This window comes from Seriola lalandi, unplaced genomic scaffold, assembly GCF_002814215.2.
Source record: "Seriola lalandi dorsalis isolate HSWRI2012SDOR001 ecotype SW California unplaced genomic scaffold, Sedor1 jcf7180002054898, whole genome shotgun sequence".
Taxonomy (NCBI): Eukaryota; Metazoa; Chordata; class Actinopteri; order Carangiformes; family Carangidae; genus Seriola; species Seriola lalandi.
Window position 1 is genome coordinate 152,377 of NW_019525450.1, and position 25,048 is coordinate 177,424.

General features: G+C 42.8%; 1 protein-coding gene across 2 annotated transcripts in view; it reads right to left on the reverse strand.

Moving 5' to 3' along the window:
• Positions 1–10,293: 10,293 nt before the first annotated feature.
• LOC111672294 (plakophilin-3-like) overlaps positions 10,294–25,048 on the reverse strand; it is a 35,173-nt gene continuing 20,418 nt past the window's right edge. For both annotated transcript variants that reach the window (XM_023429693.2, XM_023429692.2), the window contains exons 8-13: positions 24,416–24,580; positions 22,761–22,940; positions 22,460–22,613; positions 21,550–21,745; positions 21,141–21,228; positions 10,294–13,573 (exon numbers count right to left, since the gene is read on the reverse strand). In XM_023429693.2, coding sequence (XP_023285461.1) covers positions 13,532–13,573; positions 21,141–21,228; positions 21,550–21,745; positions 22,460–22,613; positions 22,761–22,940; positions 24,416–24,580 — 825 coding nt within the window. In that variant the 3' untranslated portion in view covers positions 10,294–13,531. The remainder of the gene's footprint in view (positions 13,574–21,140; positions 21,229–21,549; positions 21,746–22,459; positions 22,614–22,760; positions 22,941–24,415; positions 24,581–25,048) is intronic.

Below are 25,048 nucleotides of genomic sequence, written 5' to 3' on the forward strand. Positions count from 1 at the left end.
TTTTGCCAATCTGACTTAGAAGGTTTTATGGAGTTTTTTATTTTTGCTAATTTGTTCAATGCCCCCTGAAGGCTATGGAGGATTACCACTGGTGGGTGCCCTGATGATGGATGCTTGCCTTAGGTAGCCCAGTAGCCCATAGGCCTGGTTGAGGGGGTGATCAATGGCCCCTGGAGGTTATGGAGGATTACCAGTAACAGGTTCCCCAATGACGGCTGCATGCCATTGGGGCCTCATAGGCTGAGTTGAATGGGACATATACGTCCTGTCTGCCCCAGTTGTCCCACAACATAACCCATTAAGGAGATGCTGGCAACACAGCCCAGCCTGAGACACCTCAGTGCCTCTTTGTAGTGGGCCCATCAGAAAACATGTTTTTCAAACCTTACCAGGCTCAAAAAGCCTAAGCTGAGGTGGGTCTCATGTCCCCATAAGGTTATTACGCCTTTACCGACTGCCAAACCGCTGGTCTGGGGGCCCCGCAAACCTGTAGTGTGTGGTCTGGACAGGCTGCGCCATTCCATAAACAAGGGCTACCTGGTTGATCCTGCCAATAGGGGTGGCTGGGGGCATTTGTGTTGAGCCGCTAGAGGTGAAATGCTTGGACCAGCACAACAAGGTTGGAAGCAAAAGCATTTGCCAAGAATGTTTTGTTCAAATAAGAATGAAAGTTAGAGGTTTAAAGACGATTAGAGTCCATAGTAGTTCCAACAAAAATGATGCCAAGTGGCGATCCGGCTGCGTTATTCCCATGTCACACCAGCTTCTGGAAAACCACCCTTTCACGTTCCAATCCAAAAGATCCAAAACCAATGCGGGGTGCATCTCGGGTTGCCCCAGCCACTATAATGAATATAGATAACTTAAAAACGATCGCTGGCCCCCATGGCGGCGACGTCTTATTTGAATGTCTGCCCTGTCAACTTTTGATGGTACATTTGCCCAGCACGGTGACCACAAGTATTTTTTTTAAGTCAATTTTTAAGTCAGTTAGGGGTTCCTTTGATTGCTTTAATGTTAACTGAATATCTGGGGAAATTCTAGAGCTAATACATGCTATTGAGCGCTCACCTCTGGGAGTGCATGATTTTTCAGATCTAAAACCCATGCGGGGCTCCTTTTGGAGTACCCCGGCCACCTCCAATGGTTCCACATAACTTAAAGACGATCGCTGGCCCCCATGGCGGCGATGTCTCATTCAAATGTCTTCCCTATCAACTTTTGATGGTATATTTGCCCAGCATGGTGACCACTGGTAATGGAGAATCAGGATTCGATTCCAGAGAGGGAGCCTGAGAAATCCAAGGAAGACAGAAGGTGCACCAATTATCCACTCCTGACTCTGGGAGGTAGTGACGAAAAATAACAATACAGGACTCTTTTGTGGCCCTGTAATTGGAATGAGTACACTTGATATCCTTTTACAAAGATCAATCAGAGGGCATGTCTCTTGTCGCCCCCTCGATGCTCTCAGTTGAGTGTCCTGTGGGGTCCATGGTGTTCAATTTGAACATATGCCTGTGCTGTTCTGTGCCCGAGCGCAATCTGATTGATCCTGCCAGTAGCAGCTTGTATCAAAGATGAAGCCATGCAAATTAGTTCACACGGCCGGAACAGTGAACTTGCAATTGGCCTATTTAGTCAGTTAGGGTTTGTTTGATTGCTTTAATGTTACCTGAATATCTGTTTCAATTCTAGAGCTAATACATGCAAATGAGCGCTGACCTCTGGGAATGCATGATTTTTCAGATCAAAAAACCCATGCTGGGCTCCTCTCGGGGTACCCCGGCCACTTTAATGGCTCTACATAACTTAAAGACGATCGCTGGCCCCCATGGCGGCGATGTCTCATTCGAATGTCTGCCCTATCAACTTTTGATGGTATATTTTGTGCCCAGCATGGTGACCACACGTAATGGAGAATCAGGATTCGATTCCAAAGAGAGAAATTACCTTTTACAAAGATCAATCAAAGGGCCTGTCTCCTGGCACCCCCTCGATGCTCAGCATGGTGACCACAGGTAATGTAGAATCACGATTTGATTCCAGAGAGGGAGCCTGAGAAATGACTACCACATTCAAGGAAGGTAGAAGGTGCACAAATTATCCACTCCTGACTCTGGGAAGTAGTGATGAAAAATAACAATACAGGACTCTTTTGAGGCCTTGTAATTTGAATGAGTACACTTAATATCCTTTTACAAAGATCAATCAGAGGGCATGTCTCCTGGCGCCCCCTCGATGCTCTCAGTTGAGTGTCCTGTGGGGTCCATACTGTTCAATTTGAACGTATGCCTGCGCTGTTCTGTACCCGAGCGCAGCCTGATTGATCCTGTCAGTGGCAGCTTGTATCAAAGATCTGTCATGGTGTGACAGAACCCAAACGCAGACCAGGAACTTCAGGTAGTGATAGCAGTTTATTACAAAGAATGTTACTGTAGAGGTTGGTGGAGAGTGGATGGTGGGCCGGGGCAGAGGGGAGAAGACCGGAGTGACGGCTGGCTGAAGGCAAACGACTGGTAGGCAGACAGGCAGGTGAGTTGAAGCAGATATCCTGAACAAAGGCAAAAACAGGGTGAAAATCCGTGCTGGCAAGTGAGACAAAAAGCGAACAAGGTAACTGGCAGACTAGGTAGATATCAAAAGCTAGACGCGAGCACTGAACACTAACATTACTGGGCAACGATCTGGCAGTGGCTGTCTCTCTGGATAGTCCTCTTATCCTGGTGTAGTGGTGACTGAGCCTTGAATGAAGCCAGGTGTGTTGATCGATGATGAGGTGATGAGCTGCAGGTGTGCCAGGGGAGAGAGACAGAGGGGAAGGAAGCAGAGAGAAAAAACAAAACAGGCTTCACAGAGGGGAGGCCATGACAGTACCCCCCTCCCGACGGGCGCCTCCGGGCGACCCACCGGGCCTATCCGGGTGCAGCTGATGGAACTCCCGGACCAGGGCAGGATCTAAAATGAGGCGACGAGGAACCCAACACCGCTCCTCGGGACTGTAACCTTCCCAATCGACCAGGTATTGCAGGCCGCGACCACGGCGGCGAGAGTCCAAAAGACGACAGACCGTATAGGCAGGGAGGTCATCAATAATGCGAGGGGGCGGAGCGGGGCGGGGCCAGAGGAACCAGAGGGCTCCCGGAAACCGGTTTCAGACGAGACACTGGGAATGACGGATGGATCCGCAGGGTACGGGGCAGGGTCAGACGGACGACAGAAGGGTTCATGACCTTCTCCACAGCAAAGGGTCCTATACATCTAGGAGACAGTTTCCTAGAATCAGTCGTAAAAGGCAAATCTGCAGTAGCGAGCCATACCCGGTCTCCCGGTGAGTAGGCAGGAGCAGGGGTGCAGTGACGGTTGGCCTGGTGCTGGTATCGTCCCGAGGCCCTCAGCAAGGCAGAACTGGCCAGGTGCCAGGTCCTGTGACACCGACGCATATGGGCTTGGACTGATGGTACCGGGATGTCCTTCTCCTGAGATGGAAACGGGGGGCTGATAACTGTACAGACATTGAATGGCAGGGTGTTATGGGCATACTCCACCCACGGAAGTTGAGAGGCCCATGAGGATGGGTTGGCCGACACCAGGCAGCGAAGAGATGTTTCAAGGGCCTGGTTAGCCCTCTCAGCCTGGCCGTTGGTTTGGGGATGAAACCCAGAAGACAGGCTGACAGTTGCACCAATGGCGGAGCAGAAGGCTTTCCAAACAGCTGAGGTAAAGTGGGGGCTGCGGTCAGAGATGAAGTCACTGGGGAGGCCATGAATCCGGAAAACATCCTTGACAAGAAGATCTGCCATCTCCTTGGCCGAGGGCAGCTTAGGCAGAGGCAAGAAATGGGCAAACTTACTGAAACGGTCTACAACAGTAAGAATGACCATCCGAGGTGGGCAACCCAGTGACGAAATCCAGGGCCAAATGAGAACAGGGACGGCAGGGAATGGGCAGAGGACTCAGCAGATCGGTACTGGGCTGAGTGGACGTCTTATTCTGAGCGCAAACACAACATGCAGAGATGAAGGACTTAGTGTCCTGCTCCATGGACGGCCACCAGAACCGTCTACGAAGGAAGGACAATGTTTGGATAACCCCAGGATGACAGGTGAGTCTTGAGGAGTGAGACCATTGCAAAACACGGGATTTAACAGAATCAGGAACAAACAGGTGGTCTGGGGGACCGTTACCTGGCTCAAGCTGGGTCTGTTGCCTGCCTTTATCTCACTTTCGATATCACAGGTGACTGCGGCGACCACGCAGATTGCAGGAAGGATGGTGTCGGGATGAAAGCTGGACTCCTCATCTTTTCTGTACAGCCGGGACAGAGCATCAGGATTAGCGTTTCTGGAGCCGGGCCTGTAGGACAAAGTGAAGTTGAAACGGCCAAAGAAAAGAGCCCACCTGGCTTGTCGGGCATTAAGACGTTTGGCTGACTGGATGTAGGCCAGGTTCTTATGGTCCGTCCACACTAAGAAAGGCAGCTCGGCTCCTTCCAGCCAATGTCGCCATTCCTCCAGGGCCAACTTCACCACCAGGAGCTCCTGATTGCTTACATCATAGTTCCTCTCGGCAGGAGAAAGACGGTGAGACAGAAGAGCACAGGGATGTAATTTACCATCCTCCGTGGAGCGTTGTGAGAGGATTGCCCCCACCCCAATGTCTGAGGCGTCCACTTCAACAACGAACTGCTTCGTTGGGTCTGGCTGAATGAGGATGGGTGCAGAAGTGAAAAGGTTCTTGACTTCTTGGAAGGCAGCTTCTGCCACAGGAGTCCACTGGAACTGTTTAGAGGTAGATGTTAAAGCAATTAGCGGGGCAGCAACACAACTGTAGTTCCGAATAAATCTTCTGTAGAAGTTGGTAAAACCCAGAAATCTCTGGAGTTGCTTATGGCTGGCAGGGGCTGGCCACATTATGGCTCCCTGTATGTTGACCCCTAAACTCCCTTCTTTTTTATGCAGTGCTACAGTACAACCTGATTTGGCTACATGCTGACATTGTACTGCTGACTACAATGAGGAAGGTCAGAATAAGATAAACCACAAAATTAGAGTTTTAATTAGAATATGGAATATATGATGGAATGAAATTACTGATATGAAAAAATGATAAGAAAAAAGGCTAAATTACTGTCTCTAAAATAATAAAACTGTGGAGGTGATCTACTTAAATAGTTAAAAAATGTGGGTGTTTGGTGCAGGCAATGCTAGTATTTTAACATGAAATGTTTTTTCTGCCCCAGCTCACAGTTTTACAGGTAGAACCTACACAGGGCTGACCTTGTTAAGGGTTTGTCTGTGGCTTAAGATTTAAAGACAGAAATGTTTTTTTACACCATGTTGCCCACAGATATAATTATGAACTGCAATATGTGTATACCAAAGTTGCTAACAGGAATTTCATTGTCTTGTAAAACAACAATGTGAATCTGCCCTTGAGAGCATCTTAAGGATGATGTATTCTGTAAATATGACCAGCTGGTATGATTTGTTTTCATTTGGTTGTTTGGTTCCATTTCATATCAGGTCAACACGCCACCGTATGGGTCACTCTCTCCGAGGGTGAGCTGTTTCAGGAGACAATATGAAAATTAACACATCCGCCCTTTGGGCGCAATCAGAGCCTACAAATAGAGCTGCGCGATCACCTGCCCAGTCTCTTTTTCTCCTTCTGGAGCGGGGTGTGTGAGTATGGTTTTCAGATTGAGACGAGATATTGTGTGATTTTGGGAGATTGATTTATCTGCCTTCTTCTTACAGAAACTGCTTATTGCTTGCGGTAAAGAGAAGAAGAGTGCGCAAACGTTTGTTGGATCTTTGTGTGGCGCTGCGGGGAGCCTCTTTTCCCGGGAGGGAGAACGCTTCCTCATGGCTGTACTGTTGTAAGACGAAAAGAAAACGAAGGTAAGGTGCCTTATCTGTGTTCAAGTTGAGAGGGGCCGCTGCGTCCGGAAGGTCGTACGCTACCTGAGGCATATTTGTTTTTGCCACACTTGTGTTTTTGTTTCATTCCCTTGTTTCACATTGCGTCCGCTGGCCGGTCTCGGCTTGCCAGACCATGTTACAGGACGGCGAGGGTTTTTGCTCTCCATCCCTTGCCCTGGGCCAGGAACATCAGCAGGCTGAGCTGGAGCCGCAGGTGGTGTGTGATCCGCCGCTTGAGGAAGGGAGGCGGCGCGCACGGAAGAAGAAGCGCCGGGCGGAGCTTGAGCAGCTACAGCAGCAGGTGCAGTCTATGCAAGATACCCTTCAGGAGCTGGTGCATGCACAGCGTCCTTTAGGGCTGCATACCATGACCAGGCCAGATCCTGGGGACTGGGATAGGGATCCAGATGTGCTCTCTATTGCAGCCTCTGACAGTTTGGAAGGTCTGCACGACCCCCAGTCCGAGGAGGATGATCAGTCGCTCTCTGACTTGGGGGATGCTTCTGTGCCTGAGCAATTAGACCCTTCTGATGAGACCCTTCTGGGTCTCAGGTGAGGTGAAGCCTCTGTGTTGACTCTGCTTTTTTTGCAACTTGCCCCCGACCCCCGACCCCAGCTCCTTGCGCTGGGGTCGGGGGTTCTTTCCGGCCAGCTCTACGGCCTCCAGGGCACCGCAGCTTGCCACCTGGGATTTCCCGGCGAGGGGCAATCTGGCTCGCCAACGTTCCTTTCGCGATGACCGCAGTGGAACTGCTCACCTTGGGGGCACTCAGTCAGCTGGTGGTCAGCTCCGTCCTCACACTTCACTTCTCAGCACCTTGCTCATTGGCGCCAGTGTACTCAGTGCCCTTAGGTGCTAAATACGCTGGAGTCAGGGTACAGACTCCAGTTCAGAACCAGATCACCTCAGTTTTTGGGAATCGTTCCTACTTTCCTGCACGACAGCGCAGGTTGTCAGTACCTCGTGACAGAGGTCGCGGCCCTTCTCCAGAAGGGGGCAATAACTCCTGTCCCCAGCGGCGAGGCGCACAAAGGGTTTTATTCAAAATATTTCCTGGTTCCGAAGAAGGACGGTGGCCTGCATCCTATCTTGAACCTGAAGGAGTTCAATCGCTTCCTGAAACGCCTGCCCTTCCATATGCTTCGTCTGTCACGCCTTCTGTCATCTGTAAGGCGCGGGGACTGGTTCACTGCAGTGGACCTGCGCGACGCATACTTCCACATTCCCATACACAGGGGCCACAGGAAGTACCTCAGTTTTTTCTTTCAAGGCAACGCCTACGAGTACAACGTCCTCCCATTCGGCCTGTCCTTGTCTCCTCGCAAGGAGCCCCTCTGCGTCGCCAGGGGATTCATATCTTGAATTACCTGGACGACTGGTTGATTTGCTCCCCAACCGAACATAAGGCTCAGCTCGACACCATGACAGTGTTGAGCCACCTTGAGAACCTGGGGCTGGCTGTAAACAGGGAGAAGAGTTGCGTTATTCCATCCCAGCGGGTAGAATATTTAGGTTTGGTTCTGGATTCGGCCTTGCTCAGAGCTGTCCTGACCCAGAAGAGAACAGTGGTGCTGATGGAGAGCTTGTCACAGTTAACTGTGGGCAAGCACATTACAGTGAAGTGTGCCCAGAGGCTGTTGGGCCTCATGGCAGCAGCATCCCAGGTGGTGCCCATACGGTTGCTTCACATGCGGCCTCTGCAGCGTTGGCTTGCCAGGCACAGAGTGAGCCCCCACGAAGATGGCCTGGGGGCTAAGTCCTCGACTTGTCTTCCGGCAGTGGCATGGTGGACCACTGCCCTGGGCCTCAGGGAAGGTGTTCCATTGGGCCCGGTGTGTTCAAGGGTGACCATAGCTACGGACGCCTCAGAGGCATGCTGGGGGGCCCTATGGGGGAACCACCCAGCCCGCGGCTGTTGGGGTCCCCTTTGGAGGGGTACTCACATCAACCTGCTCGAACTGGAGGTCCCCCATGGTCCCGCCAGGGGATTTGCAGCTGGTGTTGCGGGCTCTGTCGGAGTCTCCTTTTGAGCCTTTGTCGAGTTTGGGGCTGGAGCTCCTTTCCCTCAAGACGGCTTTTCTTCTCTCCATGTCTTCGGCGAAGCGGGTCTCTGAACTACATGCCTTGTCCGTGCATCCATCCTGTTTGAGGTTGGGGGAGGAGGGCTCTGCCATCTCTCTCCTGTTTTCCTCGTTTGGTTATATTTTAGATTTGATGAATGTGTCTGAGTTAAAGTTTATCAGACATTGCATATAATAGTAATAGTATACATTACATGTATAATTGCTGTTGAAACAACATCTGTCTGCACAGACAACCTATAAATGTTCATTTTCCACAAAATTGTAATTTTTTTATCACCAAATCACTACATTAATTTATTATGAATGTGTTGTAATATTACTACAATATTACTATAAGATTATTTTCTGTTTTCTATTTATTTTCCTTTGTTTTTATAGCTGTGTTATCAATAGAGCAGCATTGTGTTCAGATTTGGCTTGACATTGAGTGACATGCAGGTGTGTTATATTTGTTGTTACACTCTCTTGCTTATGTTTATAGTGTCTTATATGTATGTGGTTGACACATTGCAATAAAATTACATTATCTTATCATTGTCACACTTACTTTTTCCAAACTATACACATTTCAATTCAAATTTGGGAACCAACAGAGGAGAAAGGGTGGAGATGGGGATGGATTATAGGAGGTTTGATAGGCTGAGACTTCAGTCTAAAAGCTGTTCATTTTAATGCATCTTAAGCTCTTCTATCTCATATGACTACATTTGGACTATTTGGATAAATCGCTTCATTGCCAAGATTAGCAGCCAAGCAGTTCATGTATGATTTGGTCAAACCATTTTCTAAAATCAGAAATAGCACAAAATGAGAGTTTATGAGATGAAGACAGAGCGAAGGGATTGATTATGATTTTTGATCTGCTTACCAGCTCGAATTTCAATGATCTTAGTGTTATAAAGACGTTTTTATTATTAGAAACCTTTATTATTTTATGATGGAGACAGTGTAGAGAGACAGGAAAGGCAGGGGAGAGAGGGGGGATCTCATGCAGCAAAGGGTGGTTTCGAGGGATAGATTCAAACCTGGTCTACCGTGGTGAGGACACTGTGGCCACCAGGGCACATCTGTTATAAAGAAGTATTTTGACAATAGTTATATTATATATATTATGTTATATATAAATATTATCTGTCAATTTCAATTATGTACTCTCTTCCTACACTTTACTGAAACTAGGACATTTACACTGAGTCAAATATTTAAACACCCAAAAAGTCCCACACAGTAATGTGAAACTTCCTTGACAGTAGTGTCAGCAGCTCTGCCACAAGAGGGCAGGAAAGATCCATCTGAGCAGCACCCATCCATTCATCCTGTATGGAAATCTGTATGGAAAATGTAAAGATGTGCTGTATCTGTCAGATAAATGCAGTTGAGTAAAAAGTCCAGCGTTTCCATTGAAATATAGTTAATAATTTAAAGTATAAAGTAACATACAATGAAAATACTCAATTAAAGTAAAAATACCTCAAAACTAGTAAGTTGTTGTCAGCCAGTTAACAATGCTACTATTTATTGTGAATATTATAATGTTCATACTTTCATGGACACACTACTTAAAGCAGCATTTGTGGGGACAAATCTAAAGTAATCCCACAAGAGTGCAAGCACAAACTTTAAGTGAAACACACTCCAGATACAAAAACAGATACTAAGAGGGAACACACATGCAAATAGAATTGTTACATGACACTGTTCATTTAGATTTAGTTTTAGTGTTTTGATGAAAATTTATATCAGTTTCATTCAAATTTTAGTCATTTGATTTTTGTTAGTTTTAGTCTAGCTAATATAATCTAGTACAGCTGTTCACTGCAGAGCTGTGAGTCAGTCATAAGACAATGATTTAAATATAGAATGTATGCACTCCTCATAGCAACACTAGAGATCGCTGACTGAAAGTAATGTTACATCCACAGCACTTGATCGTTAAGTTACCTCGTTATAAATGTCAGTGTGCTGCCTGCGTGTTTTCATAGACTGTCTCAGCTGTTTTGTTGTAGCTTCTTCTCTAATTCTCAGCGGACTGTAGATTTATTTATTCCATCAATATGGTTCTTCCAAGAACTGTTCACATCAGTTAACATTACTGACAGAGACATAACTTTGCAAAGTGTTTCTTTCTGATGGTTGTGCAACAGGTCAAGCAGCTACATCATCTTCTGAACAACAGATATTTTGAGCAGTGGAAGAAGTAGTTTTGCTAATCAGGAGCTACAGTGTGCGATTCCACAGGTGCATGCATGTTGAATAAGACTCCATTAAAACATGTCCACTCATCTGTCTTTCACATTATCGTTTTTATTCATTCACAAAAAATTTTATTCATTTAATCATAGTTTTGGTTTTTAAAGGTCACTTTGATTTTTCATGTGATTAATTAACCCTTTAGATTTTGATTAGAGCATCTTAAAAAACATGAGCTGTAACACTAGAAGGCTGAGGTGGACAAAACACAGAGTACAGTAATGACAGGACTGGATTTAGAGCTGTGGTACTTTAGCTGATACTGATCCATTAACCTATGCCTGGATCAGCACCAATACTGATCCTTAAGATCAGCTCAGGACCTCTCTAGTATCTGAACATATAAGAGCCCCAAGATCCATAGAGGTACAACAACACTGTTGTTCAACTGTCAAATAAAACATGTATTTATTATGTTTTCACCTTTACCTCCAGACAAACTGACAACAACAACTATTATATTTCAACTCTGAGACCAAAGTTTATCTTCCACAAGGGAAGGGGAAGATACATTAAAATACTAGACAGCAGAGCCAGCAGTAAATCACCAAAGGGCTTTGTTGAAATAAGACTCCTCTTCCCAGGACGAAGGTGCACATAAACAGGCCAGTCTACTTGGGAGCTGGAGTACAAGCTGCTGAGATGACCTCCAGTCTCAACATTTTAGGAGCAAATTTCCGAAAATACACTATCTGGAATAACTGACACTGTTTTGGAAATCTAATTGGTTATTTTCTCAAAGTATCAAAACCTAAGTAAGGAGATAGCCTTGTGTAGAGTAACAGTAACAGCATATGACCACTAAACTCGCTGGCATATGTGGACTACAAAATTACAGAACAAGGGAAACAATTTATGAGCCAAAATAACAAAAAGCACATTTAAAACAACTGCGTACTCCATAAATGATGCTGGTCTGTCGGATCTAACTTCCTGTCCTCATTGGTGCAGCTTAACCTGCTTGACAAACTGAAGGAAGAGAATGGATGTAAAGGTTCATGAAAATAACTTCCAGCAGCATAATGGATGTGGATAATATTTACTCATTTTCTGTTTCAGGTTATGTTGAAGCCCTTCTCCTGTGTTTTTCCCACTGCAGAACCAGGTCTGGCTGAGCCCCTCCCTTCTCCCCTCCTCCTGTCCTCCCTTCCATTTAAATGCTGTGGAGCTTCTGTGGAATCTGCAGTATCCTGTCAGATAAAATCCAAGTCTGACGGCAACTCTCTCCCACACACCCATCCGCAGAAATCCCCCTGTTTACTCTTTGAGTCATTCACCCATCACAGTTCAGAAATTATTTTGAGGCTTCTCCTTTTTAATCAAGTTTTTTTTTTGACTGGACTGATTATATGGGGCAGAGTAGAAGTGTGTGTGTTTTTTTTTTTTTTTTTTAAATAACACAATTTTTACCATCTTTAAACCCATACCACTGCACATACAGTATAGTTTTCAAGGTCATGAGTCACCTCATTGGAAATTCCAGATCCTTTTTCGTTGCTGTGTATTGGTTAATACTGTTAGATTCGATGTAGATTAAAACCTAACTGCAACTCTACCCCTCTAACAGCTCATTTGTACACACTGAATATAAATGGTTAAGCCATGTGTTTGATGGTTAATATCTAAGATAGATAATTTTACCTACAAACAGCCATCAGCTGTCCACTCTGAGGCCTTACAGTAAGTACAGTGGTGCTTTGAGCTAAATGCTAAAGTTAGCATGTAAACGTGCTCACAATAACAATTCCAACATGCTAATATTTAGCAGATAATGTTTACCGTATTAATCATCTTAGCATGTAAGTATGCTAAGATTTGCTAATCAGCGCGGTCCCACAACGGTGGAAATTAGGAATGACATTTCTATGTAGGTTGTTTGATTTTCTCTCTAAGGCAAGGTAAGGTAAGGCACTTCAGTAGATACAAAGCAATGACATTCACACGGGCTGATGTTCAGCGTGAATTCCGACTGTCTACAGTAACATGTTCAGTCTGTTACTAGTGCAAACTGTCACATTCATTTCAGTACAAAACTAGTCTATACAGTGCAGCACTGTACATAAGGTTAATTGCTCGCCAGCCTATTATTTCTGACCTACTGTACAAACAGTGTTGCAAGTCACCAGCTCCACTGCTAAAAGCTGCTGATTCGCTCACTGACAATGGTGAGTCAGTATAGTCAGTTCACTTTGAAAATTCATCGATAAATATTTGTTCATACACCTCTAGTCTGATGGAAATGTCATTCGTTTTTCAGGTGTTTGGTCATAAACCAAACCAAATTCAAATTTTGACCTGATCATCATCAAAGTCAGGGCACAACTGGGACTCTAACATCCAGGCTAATCTCTACACATTTATAACAGACGGCGAACACTGTTACTGTTTTGTGTAAATATATTTTTTCTGTTTACTGTTTTAATAATACACACAAATACCTCTTCATAAAACATCCAAAAAAAAAAAGCAAAGAATCTTCAGTCTCAAGAGTTAGTCAATGCACTAATTAAGTCTATGTGAAGAAGAAATAATATGTACAGTTATGGTGCAGGTTTGAGGTCTTTGTTTTGCACCTGGCGTTTCCTCAGAACATCTGTTGATCACCAAGAGGCTCAGGTTCTTCCACCTGACAGAAAAGACTTTAGTTTCTATATTTCCATACTTTTCTATATAGCATGATTGCTTAATTCCTTCGTTTTTAAAACAGAATGAACTTGAGATGATGCAATGTGCAGAGGGCCCTGAAAGTGTGTTTGACTTTGCTCTCTCTGCTCCACTGTTTCTCTTTATCTCATTTTTTTCCACCTACCCTCTCCACTTTTGTCCACACTGCTTCACCCACACTCCACACACTGACTAGATGTTGAGTTAATGTGTGTGTGTGTGTGTGTACCATTATATATCAGCAACATCAGTCCAAAACAAATGGAGTCAGTGCTAGCAAACACCCATATCAGTCAAACCCTAATACACACACACACACACACACACAGTATACGGTAATTTTGGGGGTGAAGCCACTTTGATTTGTGGAAACCATCAAGTTCCCGTCATGACAGTCAATCTTCTGCAAACTAAGCCAAGTTAACAACCACCTACAAGAGGGCAAACTCAAAGTCCATCACTCCAGTTTATCCAGTCCATTTTTCCCATTCCTTAAGTCGATCACTGTGAGATAATCTGCTCATTAAAACCTTTTGTTGTTCCTCCTCTCTTCCTCACAACAGCTTTGATCCAGAGGTCAGAAACTCAGGAAGAATCATGTCACATGTTTAGATGGTGGCGTCTGTGAAGTCTCGTCTGGCAAATCCTTTCTGAAAAACACAGAGAAACAATATGAATACAACAACAACAAAACACAGTAAACATGTTCCAGAAGAGCGATGCAGTGACATTTACACTCAGCTTGTGCTACCGTGTACCACCAACTTTTCATCTGCATATTTAAGTCTTTAATCACGAACAGCTTGTTTAAAACTCTGCTGCTATGTTTACTCTGATTTTAATGTCAGTACACCTTCCATTTTTTTAACAATTTTTTTTTAACAATTCTTAAATTATTTTAATCACCTAAGAAGCAGCACAAAGGAAAACCCAGGGCTACACTGCTGACCATTCTGACCACAGCATTTAGCCACAAACTAAACTTACTTCAAATGCAAAGGGGACCGAGCTTTTGCAAATGTGACCCTGCAACAGTTCACTATATACAGTGTGTGATTCTTGATTAAAGACAAGCGCCCCCCCCCCGCTGTGTTCTGAGGTGAAGTCTTAGGGTTATGGTGAAGCATCACAGAGATAACTGGTTGGGTTCAGGCTAAGACTGGGTTCAAGGAAAGAAAAAATAAAGAATCCACCTGCTTATTAGCTGAATGTATATTCTAGTCCGCTACCCCATGTTTTATATTAACCAGTGCTTTTTGTTAACCTACAACTGATTAATCTAAAGTTTGTCCTTTGTTTTCTGTTTTATCTTTGTTAAAGCAGTATTGATTACTTGTGTTGACTGCAGGAGCAGTGGAAGAAGCTGAAAATGAAACATTAACAGTATCATCAGCGACATTATCACCTTATAAAGTTGACATGTAAAGTAAAGCAAACATGTTGGCTTTTTTTTTTTTTTTTAAACACACCCAGCAGCTGCGGAGCAGCGTTAGTATTCGTTTGGAAGCTTGTTTTGAAGTTGCAGTCTGCAAAACCAAGACAATGACTTCAAAGACAAAATGCTCTGTAGAGCTAAGGGGAACAGCACAAACCAGCCCCACCCATTCGTTATGGTCTGTTTCTTAAGGTGGAGTGGCCCAATAAAGTTCAGATCAGTCTCTTTTAAGATGAGGAAATATTGATTTTGTCCAGAGAGTGGCTCTAAAGAAGAGCTCATGGACAGTTACAATACTGAATGGATTTGCTCTCTGGGAACCATGAACAACCACAGCAAGTTTCACGGTGTTCTGTTCACTGGTTTACCAGATGCTCTGGACCAGTTTGTTTGCACTGTGACTTGTGAAGACAGTCGGAGTGTGAAGGAAGTTTTGTTTTGTTTTGGCTTCATACAGGGGGAACATAACAGTGATCGCCATGTCCGCCGACCCAAACTCCTCTTTCATTCAGAAGGCACAAAAGAGACAAACCCATTCCTGCTGAGAGTGGTCACACAAAAACTCAAACTCAACAAAGCCCAGACTAGACACCAGCAATGAAAGACACAAGTAGAATATCCAGGAGATGAAGCAGGGATCATGATGTAGAGGAGTGTCGTCACTGTGTTAGACAAAAAGAAAAGTTTTTAGGCTTGTTAAATCTTTAAAGTCATGCACGAGTATTTTTGATATAGGGATTTTTCTTACTCTTACAATAAGAAACCCTTACCATCAGGCATTAGAGGAGTAAGGTATTAACAAGTATAATCAGCCTGACAGTCCACAGCAAGATGGTAAAAGATCATTCTATAAAAAGGAGCTGCTTCACCTGTTCGTGTCCAGGCTGGTGTAATCCTGTTATCCTCTCACTTTGGATCTGTATCAACTTCTACTATTAAATTCTTCCTTATCCAACACAGTTGATGGGAGAGCAACAATATGCTGTAATCAATCAGGTAGCACCTTTAAAGCTGCTTTAATCAATATCTTTATATTAAAACTGGAATAAATTACAATGTATAATGTGAATGGGGACATTGGAAGAGATGAAGCCACAGAGAATTATCAACCAGCTGCTGAGAGAACTACAGTTCCCCTCAGCTCTACAGTGCTTGAGCATTGTTATGGTTTTACAGCCCAGAACTTTACTGTTTTAGTTCACTGTTTTCAAGCAAAAACATTTCACATCCCACTGAAATAAAATATACACTTCCCAAGTTCTAATCCTGTGTCCTTGCGTTAATTGTTATCTCTTAGTATTTGCCAAATAATAGTCAAAAAGAGATCATTTCTCAAACAGAAATCTTAAGTTTCCCTCAGATTGATTTGAACAATTTGATAAAATCCCTCTCATAATAACAACCTGCTCACATCACAGAAGTTAAAGATGCTCTAACTGCTGTTTAGCTGTAACTTTAAAAGCAGCTGCCCAACACCAAACAACAGACACACAATGTTAGCTACCAGCTGATGAACATAGGTTGGTGGTGGAGACCAACAGAAGGAGATAAGGGGAGTGAATACTGGACCGATTACATTCATCAGAGCGACACAATGAATGATCATGTATCTGCTGCATGAGTAAATAGGCATCTGTTTGGTAACACGTCGTCAAATTAACTTTATAAGGTATAATATGTAGGCTAAGTGATGCATTTACAGTTTGTTGTGCTGCCTCAAAGTGGCAAAAAAGCTTCACAGTAAATCTCTGTCCACAGTCTAGTAGTAGTATGTTTACATGTTCTGTATACAGTATAGTTACTATACTTTCCTTGTGTTTTACTTATTCTGTACATCTGTTTTATTTGCTTTTATTTATCTTAATCATTTGTAAAGTACTTTGTTCAGCTCAAGCTGTGTAAATGTGCTCTAGAAATAAAGTTGACTTGACAGTCCAAAGACGTACAGTTTAGCTTAATTGGTCATTCTGATTTGCAGGTGTTAATGAGAGCGTGTGTCAGCCCTGAGATTGATTAGTGACCTCTCCAGGGTGTCACTGCCTGTCACCCAATCTCAGCTGGGATGGTCTCGACTCTAGCCCCTCCCCTCCCTGTTTATATCAAACATGAAGAACATTTGGGTCCTGCCGATTATTTACCTTCCAATAATAACATGTTAAGTTCTTCAAGTAACCTCCTGACTCCATTACTGTTTACTGTAAAAACAACAGACAGATTTCGCATTATTCAAATTTGACTAGATCTTCACCAGCTGCTTTCTCTTAATCCCATGTAATAAAAACATAAAATGTAAAATCTGCATTTCCACTCATTTCCCAATGTGTGACATGACTCTGCGATCTATTTGGTATCAGCTACAGAGAAAATATTTGCACTAGCACAGCCAAGTGTCCCTAGATAAGGCATGGATAGAAGCCAACAAGGTCTAGGCCTCCAGAGCGGAGCGAGGGAGGCAGGAACAGGACCAATGGGAAGAGAGGAGTGGAGGTCAAGTGGGTTAAAAAGCAGATGTGTACATTCATAAACCAGAAAACCATCTGGTGGAGATAAAAATTTAGAGAACAATGTCAGCCAACACCCACACATCCTGCTCTCCATTAAACTCCAGACTCCCGTCTTCATTCAAACGTATCAGTGTAGAATATCTTATTAACGGTGCAATGTTGTTTTTGGTTCTGTGTTCTGTGGACCATTAAGTACTGCAGGCTTCTCAGTCCCACTGCACCAACAGGACTGTGATTAGTGAGGTTGTCAATCAGTAAGAAAAGCCATTTAAGACAACAGCAATCACCCAAGACAATTATGTATACCAAACAATATTTGTATTGAAATCAATATAATATGTTAACTGTCACTTTAATACACTTAAATATCTAATTTAAAGTTACGCTACAGGCAAAGACTGTAATAAATCCAACTAATCTTTCTAGCAGGAGTTTGGCTATTTTTTTCATCCATCTTGATTGGTTAATTAAAATTGATATTTACAGTATTACAGATAACAGCTATAGGAGAAAATCTCTACGCTAGTTTGATTCAAGCTTTATCTAAGGCTTTAATGATCTAGCATTCTGTCTCTGTGGCAGAGAGAGCAGTAAATACCACACCTACATCTAGAGACCTGTGGAGAGATAAAGATGCAGACAAATGTTCTTCTTCATCCACACCTTCCTCACCTCACCGTTGTTGGAGCAAAGGGGCTTAAGTGATAAAATAGACCTGGATCCAATTCTCTGGACTGTCTGCCTGGACTCTGTTTCTTGTTTTATTTTGAAATTACTTTCCTTATTTTGTTGTCTTATTTCTTGCCTCCCGCTTCTTTTATTACCCGCCCCACCCTAATCTGTTGCACCTGTGTCTCGTTACCTCCCCTCCTTGTGTATTTAGTCTTTGTGTTCTCCTCCGCTCTTTGTTTTGCTCCTGCATCATTCTCCAGTGTTTTTACTTTCCTGCTTGTAGTTACTGTTTTTGTTCCCGTCTGGTTTCTGATCTTGTTCCCTGTGTTTTTCCCCAGTGCTCCTGCCTACTTCCAAGTTTTGGACCTTTGCTGAGTATCTTCACTGCCTTTGTACGTGTCTGCATCCGAATCCAAAAATCACAGAACTTTGAACATTCACATTCACCCACCCCAGCTGATGAGCAAATAAAAACAGATGTACACCTCCAGCAGAATCTGCTCTGTGCTATTTGGTGGAAAAGATGGACAGTCACACATCTGGTTGCTCAACAGCACGATCGCCAAGTAAAGCTGACATCTGGGGAATTCAGTTCAGATCCTGCATGCTCCCTCTGTCTTTGTTTCTTTCTCTGCTACCGTGCTGCATACAACCACACTTCAGCTCTCAGATCTCAGCATTAGGAGTGAGCGAGTATAACGAGATCTGCCAAGAAATTAGAGGCCAAGACGGAAACTCAGCCTCCTGCTTCTTGCTCATAATCTTTTGTCTGCTTGCTCTCTCTCACACTCTCAAACTCCCTGCGGATAGGCAATTCACCCAATATACACCCTCCCTGAATACATGTTGCTAAGACACCATCTGTTTGATAATGTTTTGATTTGATAAAAACATTAAGGCAAAGATGTTTTCAGGGTGAACCGTTGTTATTAGTGTTTAGGTGCCAAATAGTGAACAGAGGCATCAGCTGATTAACTGTTAATTTCATCTGACTGACATAGACACTAAGTAATTTGTTGAATAGTGTTGCACATCTTCTCAAATGAAAGATATTATCATCACAACAGATTATTTGATTTCTAGACAAAAATTATTTCTGAGAGATGAACAACGTTAGTCAGAGCACAGGAATATTTGAACTACATGTATGTGTAAAATCAGATTGCGATTATTTTTACATTTAAATATTTACATTTGCATTACATTACATTTGAAATTTCAGTTGGAATGATCAGTTTTGCTTTTAATTTTCACTGAAAAAAAAAAAATGATGTGATTTTTGTTGGGTCTGTACTAAACAGTTTCTTTACAATCAGAGAATGTGATTTGTAGGCCGGGGCATCTCTGTAGCACCACAACATGTATGGTGCCCACAAAGCACAACGTTGTGACACATTTTACCTTTATCAAAAAAATTGCAGCTTCTGTGATTTGGATGTTGCACTTGGCCATATTGCGATTTCAATTATATTTCGATTAATTGTGCAGCCCTAATGACAGCTGATGTTTATATTTTGTTGGTCTTAAGTTGTGTTGTTGAGTAACCAAAATCCAACGTCTTCCAAATGTCTTGCGAAGCTGGAAATTCACTTTGGCTCTCTACAGCGGTGGCTACATTAAGAACTAATAGACAAAGTCCAATGTCATTTAATTATCAAAGACACTGTTGGTGTTAAGTTAGGCTTGCAGTTAATTACAAGAGAGTCTGAGTTCAAACTGAGCTCTGAACCAATGATTTCATGAGCATAACACTACACAGTGTGGAAGGCACGAGACTATTATTATCTCAGTTCACTGTAGGTGTTGAGACAGCAAGTCCCAAAAGTTGCAGCTTCACCATTTAGCCTGCTAACTAGAGTGTTTCTGATGTATTGTTTTCTTTCTGATCACAAATGTGTATATCCCCAGCACTGTAGGTGTGGGTGTAAACTACAACCTCAAGCTTATATGGCAGGCCTGCTCACAGGGAATCAGCTACAGTGAATGTGTACAGTGGTGTCAAAACAAACACGCAGAATCTTTTTATTGCACTGATGTGGAGTTGGTTCTAATTGCTAGTGTTTGAGAATGTAGATGTTTTTTTGAATGGTGATACTTCAGGTGTCAAAGTTAGTTTGTGGTATTTTCCATCTTTGTTGTCACAGGTTTTTATCTTTGTTAACAGTATACAAGTGCGGGGGGGGGGGGGTTGCTGGGAAAGTGCCAGGGTTCACTGGGAAAACAGATACTGAGTCTGAGACTTGAGCCAAACACTGAGTCAGAAATCACCACCAGCCGTGGAAGAAAGCAGGGCCCCTTGTCTAGATATAATGGGTAGAGTTAATGTCTTGGAAGCCTGTCTTACAAACACTGGAGGCCAAAAGTTTTACTGAAGACTTTTGTGATCTTTTGTTTGAGCCTCAATTTCATTTTACCCAGAACCTCTCAGTGAGGTGACTCCAGGTCAGTAGACAGCACTGCAGAGACCACTGAATGGAATTAATGATGTTTTGGCTGCTTCCAGTCACTGGCAGAGAACTCATCTTAAGAAAACTGAAGAATGGTTCTTCTTCCATGACACTGAGAGAAGCAGACACACAGAGAGATAACAGCGCTCACTGCTGCTGCCCAACAAAAACTCTGCGGAGAGAGATTTTTATTGAACCTGTTTAAACAAGCTCTGGTGCCATGACTGGTTCACAGTGCTTCCAAATCATCTCTGATGTGTTTCAAACCAGTGGCTGATCCACTGTCAGCATCAGGTTAAACACTTGCTTCCACTAAAAGAGGTGTGAGGTGGGGCTGAACCATATATATATATATATATATATATATATTAAAAAAAAAAAAATCACATTACAATTATTTTGAAAGATATTACGATATGAGTCACAATGTAATTGGCACTGGTCATTTTTGCATTTCCAGTTTCCCAGAAAAAAATTATAAAATGATGATGATGTGATTTTTCCCTTGATGTTCCCTTATGATCTGTAGGTGGCATGTCTGTAGCAACACATTGGTTCATTTATGGTATATTGTGACACATTTTACCTTCATCAAAAACCTGCAGCTCCTGTGATTTGGACATTGCACTTGGCCATATTGTGTTTTCAATAACATTTGGATTAATTATTCAGCCCTAGTGTGAGGTCACGTGCATCTGTAGATGCACTATGACATGGAGACCGACATTCAAATCCATCTGCACTAATCAATATATATATATATCAATTTTATATTAACAATGGCTCAGATAACTATTTGTAATGTGAAAGAGGTCACTGCCAGTGTTCACCTCTGCCTCCTAGATGCCCCAAGAAATTCTCTCTTTGGACTTTGGATTAATTGGAAGACATCAAATTAGGCTCCGGGAAATTATGGAAAGCATTTTCATGATAACCTGAAATTTTATAGGCCAAACAATGAATAATATAAAAATAAAGAAAATCGGCTCATTAATCATCAATAAAGACATAAACTAGTTGCTCCCCTTTTTCTCCGTTTTGGCCTGAACCATGATTTCAAGTGCCGGTTGTTTTACAAAGATGATGTGTTTGCAGCTGTGTATATATGATATTTAAATTATTTTGTAGAATGTCTGATATCAGCAGCTGTGGATCTCACCAGTTTGTAGTCTTTGTGCAGCTTGTTGTACTGGAACATGTTGCAGAGGACAGTTGAGGCTGCTCTGGAAGCTTTCAGACTCCCAGAGCTGAAACAAGACACAGTGACAGACAATTAGAAACAAGGAGGAAATACCAGAACATAAACAGAGGGGAGAAACTCAGTGATAATCACGAACAAATTAGCAAAAGGTTCTATTTTTGTGTGACCTGTGGTTAAAAGGGATAGGAACGTCATAAACAGGAAACACTGTGGTCACTGAGCGGTCACAGCTCTGGTATAAGGAGCATGAGGAAAAGGCCTCTTTCTAAAAAACGGTTTCATAGATTATAGAACATTATTGGTGAGTTAATGTTTACTCCTCCAGCAGCAGCTCTGTTTTCAGTATTACAGTGGAAGTCAGTCCTACCTGCTATCATGGAATGACTTTATGCCGACCAGTTTGGGCAGGCCGTTGAAGTACGAGATGTCACGTGCGGCTATGGAGCTGCAGGTGACCAGGTGATTGAGGGCTCCACAGATGTTGACCACCACCTCGCTGGATGGTGTTTTCTGAAGACCATCGCTCGGAAGCTTGGACACCAGAACGTTCACCATGTTCTTTGCTGCAAGGACAAAGAGGAAGGGTGTCTGAACTGTTTGTGGATAAATGCTCTGACCTTTCAGTAATTTCATCCTTTGAAAAGGTCCACCTCTGTGAGTTTGGTGTTTCACATAATTTATGTTCTTATCGTTTGTTAATGTACAGGAACCCAGGAGTAACCTCAAACTGAACTTCGAATTCTCCTATTTTTTGTGAAAGGAAGAATAAAACCATCTACATATTGTTAGTTACCAAATTGGCATCTGTCCCTTTATAATATTCAATATTTGGGAAGACTCATAATGTTCCTAAGTTGGAGTTTTCCCAGGAGCACAGTGGCCTCAATAATTGTGAACTGGAAGAAGTTGAGAAACACCACGACTCTTCCTAGAGTTGTCCATCCAGCCAAACTGAGTAACTGGGGACGAAGGGGCTTGGTCCTCTGACTGTGAGACTCAAAGCTGTAATTGCTGCCAAAGGAGCTTCTACAAACTACTGAATTAAGGCTCTGAATATGTTTTGTAAATGTGAGATTTCTGTTTTTGATTTTCAATAAATTTGCAAAAACCAAAAACATGTTTTCACTTTGTGACTATGGTTTATTGGATGATTGGCAGAAATCGTATCCATTTACAATTAAATCTACCACACAATGAATCATAAAAAAGTAAAGATATCTGAGTGGGAGAGTTTCTAGCCCAAAGAAGACAGGAACACCCTCTAGTATGCGTCTTACCCGTGTGGTCTTTGTTGTTGGAGTGTCTGGCCAGATTTCTCAGCAGGCCGGTCAAAGACCTCAGCTCCATGTCACTGTTGGTGTCTAACAGATCCAGCAGGATGGGCAGCATCCGCTCTTGCTCCATCACTACACCACTCATTACTGATGACCACTGTCAGAGAGGGACACAGATCACATGAGCCTCTACTGAGATTCTCTTGCTGATTGTGAATCCAAAAGCAACAAAAAAAAAATAGACAGATAATTTCAAAATCTAAATATACACATAGTTAATATGTCTATGACGTTGAGAGCCTACCCTGGCGTCTCCTGTGGTGATATTCTGCAGCGCTCCTATAGCAGCCTCGCGGCTAGTGGAGCTGATGTCCCTGTTTTCTAGAACAAGCTTGTACAGCGCCACCACCTTAGGGTGCCAAAGCCACTCAGACCCTTTAGGTTGTCGGGACACCTCAGACAGTATGGACAGGTTCTGGTTACGCTGCCATGGAGAAGGAGACAGAGAAAAAAATGATTTATTGTATAATAACATACAGTACATTCCGTTTTCTCATATCAGTTTTTCTCTTGTTTTATTATAGTGTTATAGGGACTGAGCATCTGTGTGCTCTGCTAGATAATGTGGAGAAGAGGCAGAATATTTAAACACACACACACACACACACACACACACACACACACACACACACACACACACCAGGATGGACACACCCAGTCCGAAGGTGTGGACAAACAACAAGGAAACACACACCACCATGGTGTTATCAGCTATTAAAGCCAGTTTCCGGCGGGAAACTTGAGGCCATAAATTCCAAAGTCAAATCTGCCCAACAGGCTGATATTCATCAGACCTCTTTTCATCTTCTTTGGCAAAGTCTACTCTTGCAGTTTTTTGCTGTTTTGTAATTTCTGATTTTCTTTTTGGATGCCGCCAACAGAGTTTGACTTCATCCAGTGTCCTTCAGTCACTGAGACACCAATTTCCACAGATAATCCTTGCACCAAGTTAGAGGCACTGGCCTTTGTGTTAGCATTGCAAACTGTGTGTGGCGTAATTTTTGGAGAACAGTCACTGTGCCTTCTGTTATTGGTAGTGCAGCTCTTCCTATACCTGCTAACCTGCTGCACCTGTGTTTCAGCTTCTGTTCATTCGTCTACTGATGCTCTTGTATCCATCCATCTGTCTGAAGTCTAACAGTCTGGTTTCTTACTTGTTCAGGCAGTTCCTTACATGGACACAACGCAAGATTAAAGTGAGGAATGTGGTGTTCACAGGTTATTTTATAACATTGTTCATTAAATTAACCTTAACTGGAAATCACAGATGTAATTACATTTGTTGCAGTGAGGTTGCACTTTAAAGCCCTTAATTTCAATTATCTTACACATTCGCTCTCTCCTGAAATCCTCTACATTTCAAATAAACATTAAAAACATACAATTATCATAATACAATTATTGTAAGATCGTACAATTTTGAATCATTTAACATTTAGTGATATTGCACTGGAGTCTTCTCAGTATACTGCTAATATATAAATGTAAAGAAAAATGTCTGATTTGTGTCTGATTTTCTAGTTACAGAAACTGGCCATTAACTCTATACCTTGTATTTTAAGACAAGAAGAAAGGGAAGAAGGTCTAAAATCAACATTAACATACTATCACCTTTTAAAGTCACAGAACACAGTTGTCTATTAACACATCTACCAGACACAGAGCAACATGAGAATTAGTGTTGAATATAATTCCAAAATAAACTGATAAAAGAGTTAGGAAGTTCTCTGTGGGTTTGTCACTTGAAGACATACACATAGTCACATACACATAATCATTTCACCCTCTTAATATAAAAATATTGATCATTGCACCTTTTAAGGATGTTTGAATATCCCGGAATTCATTATTTAGGATTTCAGCTGATTTAATAATTGGTGACAGTGTGATGAATTTTACCTCAGTGTTTTTTTTGCTGTAAAGAGTAAAGCAGTCGATGGTCGTGTTGTCCCTGGAGGCGGAAGCTCTCGTTTGTCCCTCCAGACGGAGTCGGACTGAGGGAGGAAGCTCTGTGTAGAGCTGGTAGGACAGATTCCTCATCACACACAATGAATTCTCCAAACCCTGAACATCAAGAGAGACAGAGAGGGTGGAGGCAGAGAGAGAAGGAGAAAGGCAAACAGAGAAAAGGCTGAAATTGGCTAACAGTAGGCTGAATGAAAACAGGACACAATGATGTCACAAATGTGTAAATTGGTGTATTATGTCATCAAAGTGACATTTAGCGACCTTTCGACTGGTCTTTAGCTACTTTCCATTGAAAGTAGTTGATAGCAGCAGTTTCACAACAGCTTTCAACTATGTCCTCAATTTCGCACTAATTATTATAGATTCACGTGTTCAATAGGAACAAGAGATATCCTGAGCTGATCCTGACCCTAATTATAGGTCAGCTAAAAATAAATCTCATCAAATTCTGATCCCAACTTCTTCTTTTAGGCGTCACTGAGCATCACTTTCAGTTTCACAAAGGTTGCTGGCAGCAGGTCAGATGCTTGATTCAGATGATTACTATGTACAGTGTAGCAAAGT